Below are 16,158 nucleotides of genomic sequence, written 5' to 3'. Positions count from 1 at the left end.
CAAGGACAAGAGCACAGAGTGTCTCAGAGCACTGCTTGTAAGCAAGGACATATTGTCACTTTGAAAGGAAATAAAGGCCACCCTTTGTCCATAGGGAATGCTGCAGTTATTCCCCTGCAAATTTAATTCAAACAGGTACTGAGATCTGAAACATGGAGATATCTACAAATTAGAAGGATAATTTTTTTTAAGGAAAGAAAAGAAATCCAGGCCACAAAGAACTATCTCAAAGCAACAGCAGCAGTCCCTTTGATGTTAATCACTACATTGCTACAAACATGTTTTGAAAGCCTACACTGTGGATAAAATTTCTTGGGATCGTTATATGAAATATGCATATTATAAATATTAAAACTTAAAAATTGTTCTCAAGTGTCAATTTCATCCTTAAAAAGTGTGTAATATGCAAATAAATTCCATTTGGATACCTCATATTCCTTTCAAATTAGTGTTCTAATATTAACTGAAGAAAACTCAATACTTCTTGAGTTCTATCTTTCAACTGTACCTCTACAATATGTATTAAAGGAATTCATTTCTATCAGAAGTGGCACCTTAATTTTTCAAGGAACTTTAGAATCTGAAGCTAATTATGATGCACAAAACATCATATGTTCACATGGTTTCAGATTATACTTGAGTTTACTGAATATATCACATGAAAGATTTCTGTGAGAAATCCTTCATTTTAATCTGTAATTAAGGTCCTGTATTGATCCATAAACAAAATTATTACCAAGTAACTTGACTACATAATGGCGTAAAAGCACTTTCCAACATGATGAAACTCAAGGAAAATTAGTGTAGAGATTATGCTGTAATTGCCATGTTCTAAACAAACTGCTTTGTCACAATAATTGCTATAGCTTGACATGTCTGTTAGAAAAAAAATAGTGTGATCAGCATATGCATAGAAATGCTCAGTCCCCTCAATCCTAAATTTTAAGGGAGTTTTGAGCCATGAGGCAGCTCAAATAGTATTTTTCCCCTTTTTAGTGGTTACTGACACTTGTTTGACAAATCCCTTCTGAGACATTATTGCAAATGTAACGGCCTCAACATAAAGGTTTTGAATGCAGGTAACACTACAATTTCTTTTTAGTTACTGAAATGTCAAATTCTCATACAGACCATGCCTTGTCTGTACTCCCACATGTCAGTCCTGCAAGATTTTGAGACTGGTCTGCTTTGAAAGTATTCCAGTGCAATATCACTAGTGTCCATGTGTAGATACATGCAGTGACCATGCTTTGTTTTTAATTTCTTGGACTCTAGTTATTTAAAGAAATCATCTGAAATACATCAAGGGTATTCAATGTCATGCCACCCTCGTGGTCTCTTTTCCGAGTTAAATGCTGGGTCTTTAACAATCCGGTGTGTGTGGTAGAAGGCTTCAGTTCTCACAGTGGAAACAAAAGGACCAGGACTCTAAACTCAAGCTACCAAGGGTCCACTGCAGATCAGTGAAATATCCCCTCTGCTTCTCTTGCATAGGCCCGGCACTGCCTGTCTCCAAGATGAAAAATACAATTCTTTGTCTCCTAAATTAATTCCTTTCACCTAAATAAAATTTAAGTGGAAAAAAAAAACATTAGGAGCATCGGAAGGATTTCACATCACAATCACATTTACTGCAAAAGCTAAATCAGAAAGTATACTGTGAGGGGCTCCAATAGAAAGTATACTGTGAGGGGCTCCAATAGAAAGCCGACATATATATATATATATATATATATATATATATATATATGTATGTATATCAGGCAAATCAAACCATTTGAAAACAGGGTTTGTCATGGAAACAGCATCCTAATGGGATCATATCATCAGTAGCTTTATGGTTTCCCAGGTAAGTTCTATTTTGCCATCAATTCTGAAAGAGGCAAAGCTGAATCAAATCCAACAAAAACCTCCCTGGTTTTATGTATCATACATACCTTAAAATAAATTGCTTTCTGAAAACAAAGCCTGACGGTGACTTAAAATATTGTTTGAAATTTTCTGTCAGATTCTCATCTACACCATTTTAAGGACACCCATACTAACACTGGCGTTGACATTTATTCCTGGGATAAAAATTGATGAATTGTCTCGGACATTTTCTCAGAAGTTACATAATTACCTGAGACATGGTCTAATTTGGCTAAAGAACTAGTATTTTCCTTGTATATCTATGTATAAGAGCTTTCCAAATACCACCTTTCCTATTAATGCAACAAAAAAATGAAAATATTGCTCCTTGCTGCTTAAAGTGGTATGTTTTCTGTTAAATTCAATTTTAAATGTCTTAGAATGAATTAAGAGTTATAACACAGTTTCCTGACAAGCATGAAGGTCACTCTGCTGTATCGATGGCCTTCTCTTTAGCCCTTTGTCCTCCCCTCTTAAAAAGCAATGGGAAAATGTAATAAGGTAATTTTAATCTCCAGATGTTTGAAGTTTTGCAGCAATGATCCCTGCTCATACTATTTCCATATTAGGAAATATAAATTGTGTATTTCTATTTTAAAATTTAATGTATACAACATATATATATGTACATATATATGTATATATATAGTCACATGCATGTGTACAGATACATGTACACACAAATATATAAATTCTGAGGACGAGTAGGTCAACTGGAAAATCCCTCAGGGAAAGGCTCTTTGAACAATATGAAAATGGAATCTTCAGATGTAAACAAAACAAAACAAAACAAAACAAAAAAAGACTTTCACAGTCTACTGCTGTCTTAAGATGCTTAGGAACCGAATCAGTGGCCACTTACAGATTGCCTGTTGATGGTTTTTGGAATGTGCAAGGTAATGAGAAGATAAGACAATACCTCATAGAACATCACAAAGGCGATGACTGAACGATAAACCTCCAAGTAATAAAAGTCATGTAAATGTGTCCCTTGAAGAGAAAAATAAGCTTCAATGTAAAAAATGAGAGGCTATCCTTTAATAATGCTTTATATTATTATTCAAAACACCATTGAAGCCTTCTGTTCTCTGCTGTCAAGAAAGTGGCCTTTCCATGGCCACTCGGAAGGCAGGCAGGCAGACTGAGTATTCTTTGGACTGACTTTCTCTTTGATTCTTCAGGCTCTGACATTTGTGGGGCTGGTTGTGAGGCTTTATAAACTGAGAAGACGGCTCAGATCAGTCTATTATTTTGAGGCACAAAACAATGTCATTTCATACAAAACTTTCATTTTTTATTTGCGAAATTAAAAATATGGCATTTTATATATATAAATGTCTATTCCTCTATAAATATAAATGGTTTTGTGATAAATGGACAGAATAAATGCATACCAAATTCAAAAACCAATGTCAGTCTAGGAAATGACAGACATAGATAAATTTAGGTCCTACATGCCGGCATTTTTGATAAACTCTTAAAGTTTAAGCACTACAATCAGGAGGACTGTTCTTCTCCTCTTCATAAAGAACTAAGGTGAATGCTTTTAAATGGCTTTGAGAGGTTCACACTTGACATTACTGCTGTAAGTCCAAACAGGAGCACACGTGACAGGAGGCAGTAGGAATGGCCACTGGCAGCATGCATGCCCAGATCGCGATTGTTTCTCTCACCCATCAATTAGTCTACTCCTCTGCTTTCTGAAGTATACCAGGCTAGTCCCAGGGGTGTGGATGGTTCCTCCCTCAGAATGTGCCGCTGAGTAATCGTAATGTGTTGATAGTGTACAACTTCAAGGTTGTAAAGTTGAGATAAGTCTAATTACAGTTTGATTAAAACCGGAAAACAGCATTTCATTGTGAGGAAGTCCACTCCACTGAGATCTCCTTTAGTTTTCATAGTCTGTGTATGCTCTGCTATCCTGTTAAGGAAGGCAAAGATCAACTCCTTCACCGAGCTTTCCACGAGACCTCAAAGTCTCCATTTCTTAGAAGGGTAAAATCTAAAAGCAGGCACCGTGTGGGGGGAGGGGAGGGCAGGTTGCCAGCCATCAAAATGCAATTGGAACTGACATTTTATAATCTCCCTCTTCTGTTTCCTCAACCCACACGAAGCCTGCTGTCCCTCCATAATCGCACTAGCCACGTCTTTTCATAACGATGGCCAGACCCAGAGCAGGTTCTAGACACTAAGCAGTAAGACGAGCTCGCCCATAAAAAGCCAGGCTAGGCATTGGCTACTGCACCTACTCTCTGACCAATTTTGGTGGAAGGAGGGAACATCTGGGCAAGGGACACCAGACTTGAGGGAGGCTAGGTCAACGGGAAGTGGCCACCCGTGGGCCTCTATGAAGCTGGAAGGTGGTTCTCAAAAAAAAAAAAAAAAAAAAAAGATCAGCGTCGGGAAGTCACAGGGACAGGCTGCCACTCTCTGTCTCTGAAAGGGGAGGAACTGGAATGGGCGGGGCCCACCTCAGGCTGGGGGAACTGCACCTTAAAAGTTTCCACCTCAAGCAAGGAGAGGAGCAGGGAGAGAGAAGTTGAAGGAAGCGATGGGAAATGACCCTGGAGAGGCAGCCCCTGCCACAGCCCACAGTGTGGTAGCCAGGCCCAGGCTCTCCCTTCTGAGATGAGAGCCCAGAGCACAGCACTCAGCAAGCGTGCCTCTTTTACCTCCTCTGCAGTCTTCAGCAATAGGCAAGTGAGAAAACTTCAAATGCTTAAACCACCGTAAATAATTAAACATTTTAAAAAAGAAAATCGCGTGTTCGGTAGTCTTTAAATACAAATATACTTACAAAAATCTTACACAGGCTATTTACAATCATAAAAGCGTACAGTCCTGGTAGCAGAGCTAGGGACAGAGAGATCGGTCCACACACACACACACACACACACACACACACACACACACACACACACCCCTCTGACAGTTGGGCCCTCTCTTTCCTTTACCCTGGGGACGGAAGCTTTTGCAGGAGCTGTGCTGTTTGTTGAAAGGAACCTGCCAGAGCTGAGTGTCCAAGCAAGGACGGCTCGGCAGGCATTCCTTGGGGCCAGCTTTCAGGCGACGGCTGGGATCCGACCAAGAACCTGGGAAGGTAGAGTTCAGGTCTCAGACGGTAGTCTCCCCCTGTTTGCTGTTGGTAAGCCTCGTGTAGAACTTCCTCCAGGAGTTCAGTGTCTTGCCAGACCAGATCCAGAAGCCCGATGTGATGCCCACGATCAGCGTCATGAGATACTTGATCATGAAGACTGTGAAGTCCGGGCTCATGGGCGGGTGTGGTGGGGCGCCCCCAACCCCCTGGAGGTGAGGGCAGGGGATGGCATAACTCTTGCAGCTTTGGGCCACCCAGCTGCGCTCCCACTGGTCCCGGAAGGCCTGCTCGTAGAAGTAGCAGGCGATGACGATGGTGGCCGGCACCGTATAGAGCACGCTGAAGACGCCGATGCGCACCATGAGCTTCTCCAGCTTCTCGGTCTTGGTGCCGTCGTGCTTCATGATGGTGCGGATGCGGAAGAGCGACACGAAGCCGGCCAGCAGGAAAGAGGTGCCGATGAACAGGTACACGAAGAGCGGCGCCAGCACGAAGCCCCGCAGCGCGTCCACGTTGTTAAGCCCCACAAAACACACTCCGCTCAGTATATCGCCGTCCACCTGGCCCAGAGCCAGGATGGTTATAGTTTTGATGGCCGGCACAGCCCAGGCGGCTAGGTGAAAATACTGCGAGTTGGCCTCGATGGCTTCGTGGCCCCACTTCATGCCAGCGGCCAGGAACCAGGTGAGGGACAGGATCACCCACCAGATGGAGCTGGCCATGCTGAAGAAGTAGAGCATCATAAAGAGGATCGTGCAGCCCTCCTTCTTGGTGCCCTGCGCCACCGTGCGCGCCCCGTCCTCTGCAAACTTGTCGTTACACACCACCCGGTCCTCCAGCAGAAAGCCGGCGATGTAGGCCACGGCCACCGCTGTGTAACAGCCGGACAGGAAAATGATGGGCCGTTCGGGGTAGCTGAAGCGCCTCATGTCCACCAGGTACGTGAGCACCGTGAAGAGCGTGGAGGCGCAGCACAGCACGGACCAGATGCCAATCCAGGTGCGCGAGAAGCGCAGCTCCTCCGGCCCGAAGTACATGAGCCCGTACACCTTGGTGGGTTCGCAGGGGGCCCCGCAGTCCTTCTCCCCCAGAAAGTGGTAGTTGAGGTAGGAGGGCACCCTGAGGGCTCGGGGGCAGGAGAACTTGCCCCGCTCCACCGGGCCGGCGCCCCCCGGGTAGCCGCCGCGGTAGCCGCCGCCGCCTCCGTGCTGTGGATTGCTGGTCCAGAACTCCGGCAGCAAGGAGGGAGTCGGGGTCCCTTTGTCGGACGTGTTCTGGCCCACGCACAGCTCTCCCGCGCCGTGCACCGGGAACTTCTCGCACTTGAGCGTGTCTGGCCACTGGAAGCCGAACTTGTTCATGAGCGCCTCGCAGCCCTGGCGCGCGCGCTCGCACAGGGAGCGGCAGGGCGGCAGCGCCTGCTCCAGCACGGTGCACACCGGCGCGTACATGGAGCACAGGAAGAACTTGAGCTCGGCGGAGCACTGCACCTTCACCAGCGGGTAGAACTGGTGCACCTCCAGGCCCGCGTCCTCCTGGTTCGTGTGGCCCAGCAGGTTGGGCATGATGGTCTGGTTGTACGCGATGTCCGTGCACAGCGGGATGGAGATGGGCTGGCAGTAGCCGTGGTCCGGGATGGAGATGCCCCGTTCGCCGTTGTACTGCTGCCCGCTCTGCTGCTGCTGCGGCTGCGGCTGCGGCTGCTGCTGCTGGGGCGGCGGCGGGGCTTGCTGGCCCGGTCCGGGTACCTGGCCCGCCGCCTGCGCCCGGACCCCCAACAGCAGCGGGGCCTCCAGCAGCCAAAGCAGCAGCAGCAGCAGCCCGCTAGGCCAGCGCCGGGGGTCAGCCCGGGGGCGGCGGTGGCCGGTGGTGTGCCCGCGCCCTACGTCCTCCCGCTGGTCCCGGAGAGCCCCGGGACAAAGTTCCCAGCCCGGCGGGCCGGCGGCCGGGGACTCGCTAGGCGCCGCCTCCTCGGCCATACTTTTTGGGCTCCCTCCTCGGCGCCGGTCGGCCGGGGGAGGCAGCAGCGGCGCGGCGGGTGGCGGCTCCCACTGTGTCCGGGGAGATCTGGTCCCCGCCCGCGCCCTCCGTCGGGCTGAGCTCGCACTCGGTCCGCTCGCCCGGCTCCCGCTTTGAGTCCCGCAGCCGCCGCCGCCGCTGCAGAAACTTGCGGTTCATGAAGCGCGGGCGGCAGGGAGAACCGCGAGTGGTCCCGGCGCCCCGGGGTCGCGTCCCTCCTTCCCGGCTCGCCGCGCCGCGCTAGTCAGTGGCCGCAGCCGGGGAGAGGAGCGGGCAACTCTCGGCAGCCTCGCCGCCGCCTCGGATCCCCCCTGCGCCTCCGCCTCCGCCTCCTCCTCCTCGGCCGCCTCCTGACCATTTGTGTCAATCCCTCAACTCGCTGCCTTTCCTCTCCCTCGCGCGCCCTCCAACCGGTTTCTAGGCGCCCCGCAGTCTGTCTTTCACCGGGAGGGAGGAGCCTTGAAACCGACGCGGAGCTGCAGGCTCAGGGACCGTCGCCCAATCGCAGTACTCGCTTCGCAGCGCAAAGGGAGCCCATTCCCTCCCAGCCTGGGCTGGAACCGTCTGCAGGCGGGAGGAGGAGGAGGAGGAGGAGGAGGAAGAGGAGGAGGAGGAAGAGGAAGAGGAGGAGGAGGAGGAGGAAGAGGAGGAGGAAGAGGAAGAGGAGGGGGAGGAGGAGGAGGAGGAGGAGGAGGAGGAGGAGGAGGAGGAGGAGGAGGAGGAGGAGGAGGAGGAGGAGGAGGAGGAGGAGGAGGAGGAGGAGGAGGAGGAGGAGGAGGAGGAGGAGGAGGAGGAGGAGGAGGAGGAAGTGGCGGCGGTGGTGGCCGAGGCACCGCTCAGGCACAAAGAGTAGCTATGAAGCGGGACAGGCTCGGTTGCTTTTGCTTGTGTGGAAGAAAGGGAGAGGACAAGTAAGAGAATGGTCCCATATGCTGCTGGAGATAATGAATAGGAGTCGGCCGGCCGCGGGACTTAGCTCTGCTTTGCTTTCCAATTACTTTCGCGCTTTTAAAAATCCTACCCTTGACTCTGGTCACAAACAGCTACTTTGAGCTCTGGCTCTGAATGCATGCTCCTGACTTGAGAGTCGGGTTTCCTTTGAGTCTAAGTCTGTCGAGGTTTTGTTTAAAATATGACTCCAATAAACCTTGGAGCTCGCAGGCTGGGCTCGGCGGGCTTTTGGACGCGCCATTTCTCTGGATCACTGTCAAATGAAAACAACAGAACACAAAGTTTGGAGGGATGTGATACGTAAACTCAGATGCGCCTTCCATGAGTAGAGTGCTTCGTGTGTTTCATGCTTTGCCCCTCCTCTGTGATGGAATCGGAACCAGAAGCAAAGGAAAGCTAGCTGTTCATTGAATGCTAGAGGAAAGAGCTTGAGAACAGAAGTGTTGGGTGCTCAGTGTCAGCCCCAGGTGCTGAACACCCAGAAGGAGGAGCAATCCCTGACCCTTAGTGGGCCCCTTTTGAACTTGGGACACTGCCGGGTCTGGTGAGTAAGTTCCTCAGCTAAGGTGCTCGTTCGTATCTGAAGTTATTAGTTTGAAATACAAAACACACTCCCCAAATGGAGTCTGAAAGCAAAAGGACCAACTGCACCCCCTCAGCTCCAAAAAAGAGGCAATCTGTCTCAGCAGATACACTCGCTTGTTTTCCTTGAAAGATTATTTTGAAGAACTTGTGTGATTCAGATTCATCAATAAAATGGTATTGTGTTTTACTATTTCTGTCGATGCTTTCCCCTTTGATTAGCCTTATCTCGAGAGACTGTTCACGAGCTGTTTTCTATCGTTTATCTTTTCACTCGTTGATCAGATCCTTACCAGACATCCATTACGCAGTGAGTCCTGTCTCAGGAGGCAGGGAACACAGATCAAACCCTGGTGCTTCTTTAAGGAGGGCATAGGACAGTGGGCACAGGAATGCAAACCAACGATGACAGTGTCCACCAGGATCAAAAGGGCACAAGGGAAACAAATGGCCAACTAACAGAGGCGGCTGGGAGCGGGAGGGCTCCAAGGGGGAGACAGAGCCAAATGCAAAAGGCAGAAGAAGCTGGGAACTGCTTCTGATGGGCTGCAAAGGAGAGTGTGCTGGCCCTGGGCCAGAAGGGAAAGAAGGGCTCTTTAGCCCATACAAAATAGCAGGAGCCAAACTGTTCAAACAATAGGGAGCGATTGCAGGTGCCCCCCCCCCACAGCAGGAAGTGGTTCCAGGGTGTCTGAAAGAGGAAACAGGGCTCAAGCCATCATGGAGAAACATCAACATTCCTCTACACACATAGATCACCACACAAGATGAGACTTGTCTTCATACTGACAGGCACTGCAAAGTCTGTCACCACATCGGTGTCTGAGGGAACATGCTGTCACATCTCTACCTGTTACATCAGACTGGCGTCCATTTGTCTCATAGGCATATCGTCGTTATTTTTTTGACGTTCGTTGAGACTGTAATATTAACTTTGAAGTTTGTTTTTTGAGTCTTGGCATGGAAGCTCACATGAAACACACCATCCTCCTGCTTCAGCCTTCTGAGTGGCTTGGAGAACACTGGCATGTTTTAAAATATTTTTGAAGAGAAAAAAGAGTAATTTTTTTTGTAATTCCTAGCATTTGTAAGAGCAACAGGTACTAAATACGCAACCGGGTAGCAGGCACTGTGGGGACTGAAGTGTTGGCTATAGCCCGTGACACACTTGGCTAGTGAGAGAGAGGTGGGGGAGCACAGGTCCTCTAGGGTCTTTTGAACGTTCATTGTTCATGTTACCTACTGATACCCTAACCCACAGGGTCCCAGGGACTGCTTCTCTAACCCTGCTCTCCGAGGCTTACACGTCTCTGCTAACAGTACCCGACTCCTAGTGTCTCCACTAAGCCATTTCTCTCCTGTTAGACGGCTTTTATGAAGACACATCTATCTTGTGTTTCGTCCTCTCATGGTGGAGCTGACCGTGCAAGGTGAGAAACGCATGCATTTATTCAAATATTATTTAATAAATATTCAAATGTATGAGCTACGAAGAAGCATCATATACATTAAACATTCACCTCGCTCAGAGCATTAAGGCGAAGCGCCCACTAGCGCAGAGGGCTTGGTTTCGCAGAGTAAGAAACAGCTGTTTGCTAGTTGTTCAAATGAAATTCCTGAGCTTTCATCTCCTACCTAGCTATGAAATTAACCAGAAAGAAGGCTGAGAATGGCAGCCAGGGTTTTCATGCACAGGGAAAACAGACCATTCTTATCCCATAGTGGAACCCGAGCTACCATCAGACCAGAGATATCATCTAGGAACTAGGTTTCTTTCCAGTTTACACTTAAGAGCCCTAGTTCCAGATTCAAGGGATGCCTATGCTTCAGGTTGATAGATTGTTTGGCCTGGATCTCATCAGTTCCTAAATCTCGGTATTGTTTGCAATATCAGTTTTTTGACAATAGACTCTTTCTCTAAAGAGATCACATAGAAAAGACTCTATTCAAAAAGAAATCGTTTTCTGAGAGTTGCCTTTCAACGCTAAGTCCATTAAAGTACATGTCCTATTTATCTGTTATGCTAATACACCTCACATATTAACCACACAATATAACACAGAAGAAGCTACGGTGCACTATGGCTGCCGGCATCAGCTCATATAGAAGTTGTCCATCGGGATGGTGATGCAGGCAGTGAGGAAAAGAAAAGCATGAGAGGAGAACTTTGAGTACTGTACTTAAAACATCATTTTCTGGGCACATGGGAAGCTTTGAGATTAAAAATTACTAGATTAGTATGAACTGTTAAGAACTTGGTAATAAAGCATTTCAGTTACTCCAACATAACCCAATACACATAATCTGATTCCTCCTTAATATTGCTTTGCAAGCATTAAAATCAGCTACTTTTTTTTAATTTCGAAGATCTCATTTTAGCAGACCTTTCTTGAATAGTGCGGAGATTCTCAAGGTGATTATGCCAAGTGAATGTGGATGGAAAGTTCTAGGGGCAATGATCTAGTCCTAGTTGCACAGTTAGGCAGATGTTTCAAACACAACCTGAGGGACTCACAGTTAAGGGATTTGTTTTGTTGTTACTTATGGATGATAGATTTGGATGGCCTCCATTGAACAACAGAAATTATGTCATAGATTAAGACTGTATACTTTTGAGACTGTACTTTGTGTACTTTCTTGTCACTGCTTCAACTGAATTGTCTTGCTTGAACTGTGTTTTGTTCTGGATATTAATTATTAACCCCCCTTTACTTTAAGTACCAGAGTAGGCCATGAGTCTGACCAAGGTCATAGTTTCCCACTGTGTGCAATCTGTGAACACGCCCACTCTTAACAGAAGAAAACACCATTTCTAGGGGACTCTTGAGTCTTTAACACAGTTTCCCATACCAGGATGCAAGTGTAGGTGAAACTCTGACAGTCACTGCTGAGTTAGGCCAGCATTTTCCAAATTGTCTTCTGTATAATATGTGATCTTCCCTAAGGGTGTTTTGTGAAATAAATTTGTTCAAAGAAATTTGAAGAAAAAAAACCTCTATGTTCTTATTGAAGATTTATGATAGTCTAAAGTCTATGAGACATGCTAAAGTAAATAAGGAAATACACAAAGCTCACTTGAAACTTTGTCCTATTCAGCATTACACACACACACACACACACGCACACATGCACGCACACACATGCATACACACACAGGGTGGGGGGAAGAGAGCTAGAGATCATATCAATACTCTGCTTGACATTAATGCTCTCTATAATACTTTGGGAAAAGCTGGAGTGGGCCTAATGCATTGTAAAGTTGCAAGAGCTTGGACTCTTCTGGATCATGTAGGTGTCTCAGGTAAAAAGAGAGAACCTGCTCCATTGTGCTTTGGAGCACTACGCAAGAACTTTGTTCATTGAGCTGTTTCCTCCACACACGCCCTAACACCTGTATGCTTTGGCAGCGATTCTAAAAACAAATGCCTCATCTATTTTCATCTGTACACAAATACGTTTTTAGCATTGATGCGATGCTTTTTGCATTCATTTACACTCAGAACTTCAGTTTATAACTCTCTTTGAAAATTCCCTTCTTTAAACATAAGCACACTCACGGTTTTCCCTAACGCAACTTAGTGAAAGAGATTTTTAGGTACAGTATGCTCTTTCTCATATGTGAAAGTTAAAATTTACTACCTAAACAAACCAACTGCACCTAACTGTAGACTAGGGATTATTGAGGTTAGGAAATGAGGGGAAGGCAGGAAAAGCTGTCTTGATTTGATCAGTCAGTACACACAACATGCATTGAAATATTGCACTGATGCCCATTAATAAAACCAAGATAAAACAAAGGAGATTGCCATAACCTTTATCTCACAGAATACTCAAAGTTGATTCATAGTAAGATCTTAAACCAACTTATCTTCTAAGCAACTGCAATTCATTAGTATTTGCATTTTAAATATGGTAAGAGGGAGTCATTTTAGATGAGTATGTGCATTAGGTCTAAGTGTGAATCGTTCCACACAAGTTTCATAGGCCATTTTAAGGTAGAAATATGATATATGAAGAGAAAAAAATCACACTAAATTTTTACCAACAAAGCAAATCCATATTACTTCAAATTTTCTTGGCATTCAAAGATGAAGCTTTCAGGTAAGATTTTTGCTGAGTGCATTGCATGTCTTCATTCTGAAAAGGACCAATTCTGAAGCCCCTGCTCTCTCCTCTTCCCCGGTTGATTCTGTTCTCACTGTACAGTTGGAAATCGTGTGTACTAAGTGACAAAGCTTCCTCACAACATCTAGGCATCGGACTTATAATGTAGTCTTTTGTGAGGTTCCAGCCAAGAAACATAGATGAGACCTCATAAATTAAAACCTTATGCCCAATGTGCTTGAAGAGGCCTGTCTGGTAGTTAAGATGCAGGGAGCTGGGTTGGCAATCATTTGGTACAGAGAATAAGAGAACAAGGAAAACATGTGCTTCTGTGAGTGAACATTCCGCTCTCCCTCCGGATCACTTGGCTTCTGTTACTAGTTTGTTAGGTAAATAATTTTGTGCATGTTTTTTAAAAAATCATAGTCTGATAAATTGTTTACCGTTTCTCTATTTGTAGTTTCTTGCTTTGTCCTTGCTCAAGGTAAACAGGAAGTTAATCCATTTTCTAAAATGTTAGCACAAATTCTTGGCATCTTGGAATTATTATTAAAAGGGAAGAGGGGTAGGTAGTTAGACATTTGCATTTCAGATATGAAACGTCTTTGGTTGGTATGAGAAAAAGCACTGGCCTATCTATGCTTTGTTAGTAAAGATTTCTCAGTCCTTAAAAAGAGTAGACGTAGAGAATGAAGAGGAAAATTCTCCCATGAAAGTGTTCCTACTATAGAGCCTGACTTCCTCTTCCCAAGTCTGTTGCAGAATGGCCTCCCTCCCTCCAGGAGGAGAACTGCAGCTTGAGCAGCAGAGTTTCCTGTCAGTGCCAGAACGAGGATTCAAATGATGTCATCACATGCACTGACCTCTGCTGCATACCAAGGAAAACTAATACATTCCATGGCCTTAGTGGCCTATGTAGAAAGCTCATTAGGAAATTAAAAGAAACTTCCAAAAATGTAGCTCTGAGACAGTCATTTGAATCTTTAGTATAATGAGAGCAAGCACCGTAAGGGCAATGTCACAAGGCCATTACAAGTGACCATGACAACAACCAGGCTACTATGGTGAATCAGTCTCAGCCTGAGAGAGTGTGCCTGCAAGGAAATAAAATGGCAAGGTCAATACAGAGTTCTCCTGGGAACAACATTTGCCGAGGGTAGACCTTTTGGTGCCTGGCTCTCTGTCCATTCTCACACTTGGTTCTGTAGTGAAAGAAAGGCCTATCCAGTGGAGAATTCTCAGCGCTGGATCAGAGGCATGGGTCTTCCCTCCCAATGGGCCTGCCGTGTTTTATTCAGCCTCAGTTTCTTCATGGATAACTCAACGGGCATGGGTTGTCTTCTGGCTTTCACAGCAGTAAGGTCTGCGTGTTTACATTTGGAAGTCAGTGTTAACGAATAGGCAACTGCATCTTGTTAGAACTCTTGTGGCTGTCTGATTTCAGGGATTTCACTTCCTCGCTGCTCTGATGAGACAGAGTGTGGTGAGAGTCTGTTCTAAGCCAAGCACTTTCATTTCCACTCAGTTCTCTGGAGCACAGACGTAAGAGAAATCGGACTGCGTGAGCTGGTGTGCTTCTCCTGGGGGTCCCTCAGGTCACGGGCACTGGTGTGCTCCGGGCCTTTCAGATTAACACAGACCACTTAGCACAGACAGAAAATAAGCTGCAGTTACTACCACATGCACATAGACTGAGAAGTGTGCAGACAGATAAAGATTTGTTCTGATGTTCGGATATGCTGAAAAGTTCCCTTTAATCTCATTATTGCCCCCACATTCATCGGTTTCCAAATGTTCTCCAGTGTTCCACAGAAGAATGCTCTAAATTTGGTGGTAAAACAGTACAGCCATTCAAGTGTCTCATAATCGCTGAGATCAGCAGTGTAGACAGAGGCCCAGAAGTGACTGGACACTCAAGCTAATAGCTGAGGAGTGTCTTAGGCAGTTTTGAGTTCAAGCAAAGAAGGGCGCAGGGGCCGGGCTTCAGGATCCACTTCCCAAGCGAACTCTGCGGGGACTGTCATCCAGAGAGCTCGCCAGCATGGCCATCTCATTGCCTCATACACAGCAGCTCGGGGCTCAGCAGACAAGGGGCAGCTGCACATTCTTTCATGACTGAGGCTTGCTTCCAGAACATTCTCATGACCATCCCTGAGCCAAAGGGGGTGCAGTGCCATGTAGATGTATAGCAATGATGAAAATTTGCAGTACTAAGGAATTTGAATTAACATTATAAATTATACTATATGATGGTGTTAAAGACAGTTATAGTGGTGACACATCAACTGCTTGCTGTGTTCTTGTTAGTTTTTAATCAAAATTTTGCTATTGCCATCTTATAGAGTAGAAAAGTGAAGGATCTAGAAATTAAGAAGCTGGTTACACCCTGGTGAACAGGACAATGGAGAACAAAGCTGACTGGTTACAGCATAAAGGAGATTAACCAATAGACTAAAATTTTTCTCCTCAGCCAGCTAGATTAAAGAGCTGCTCAAAAAAGTAAAGATACAGCTTTCTTTATTAAGCGACATCTTGAAAAAAATTGATTGTTCGGAAAGCAGATTTAGAGGCTTTGAGCCTACAACAACTAAACAAAGATACATCACCTCTACACAGACACCTGTGTCTTGGCAGAGTGTTTTTCTGACAGGACTGGGCAAGCTCAAACTGGCAGAGCTGAAACCTTCCCCAAGAAGAATGAGGTGAGTCACCAGGCCCGAGGCTCGCTGGCCTGTGACTGCTGGGAACTTGGGCTCCACTCCTTAACTCTTGTTGGATATCATTCCACAGTCCAGAAATGGCTTCCATCCAGAATCTGGCTCTTACTGAGACATACATGGAGGCAAAGTTACTGCACCTTTTAGGGCAATTAGAAAACAGAATGACAAAGCCCCATTCTTAACATTCAAATTTCACACAACAAAGTTATCTAGCAAGTTCACGTTCTGCCAAAAACACAGAATTACAAATAAACACATTCATTGACAAACTGAAAGCCTGTTCTGAGGAAGCCTACTTTTTACTAAAATATGCAGCTCGCGGGTAGAAGAGCATAATAACCCTGGTGATGCCAGCCATGGACGCATTGTGACCGGAAAATAAGGGCATTCTTGGAGCTTTGTGGCTTTAGAACCAATTTGGATGCCAAAATTTCAACCCATGGACCTCTGTTACCATTTTCCTAGTATACGGGGTTGGTCTAGACAGGAAATGGCTTTTCTCTTATCCCCTCACTCCAACACACCTGTAAGCATCTAGCTGTCATGGCTGTCTGGCCACCACACATTGGAACCATTAGAGGTCATAGGAAGTTCTGGCTGCCCTTTCCCTGCCTTTGTGGTTAGTCACCACTTGCCCTGGTTAGTTTTTTGTCCATTTGACACCAGCTAGAGTTATCTGGGAGGAGGAACCTCAACTGAGAAACGGCCTCCATCAAAAGTGTGGGGCATTTTCTTGATTAGTAATTGAAGTGGGAGGGCCCAGCTCATCAGAGC

At 46.0% G+C, this 16,158-nt stretch overlaps 1 protein-coding gene across 1 annotated transcript; it reads right to left on the bottom strand.

Moving 5' to 3' along the window:
* Nucleotides 1–3,183: 3,183 nt before the first annotated feature.
* On the bottom strand, nucleotides 3,184–7,594 carry Fzd1 (frizzled class receptor 1). The gene has a single exon (XM_005083980.4). The coding sequence runs from the start codon at nucleotides 6,985–6,987 to the stop codon at nucleotides 5,026–5,028; it is 1,962 nt and encodes a 653-aa protein (XP_005084037.2). The 5' UTR covers nucleotides 6,988–7,594; the 3' UTR covers nucleotides 3,184–5,025.
* Between the last annotated feature and the right edge of the window lie 8,564 nt (nucleotides 7,595–16,158).

The sequence above is a fragment of the Mesocricetus auratus genome, unplaced genomic scaffold (genome assembly GCF_017639785.1).
Source record: "Mesocricetus auratus isolate SY011 unplaced genomic scaffold, BCM_Maur_2.0 Super-Scaffold_100051, whole genome shotgun sequence".
NCBI classification, from domain to species: Eukaryota; Metazoa; Chordata; class Mammalia; order Rodentia; family Cricetidae; genus Mesocricetus; species Mesocricetus auratus.
Note: the sequence above shows the minus strand (reverse complement) of the source record. Positions and strands in the feature narration are given on the sequence as shown.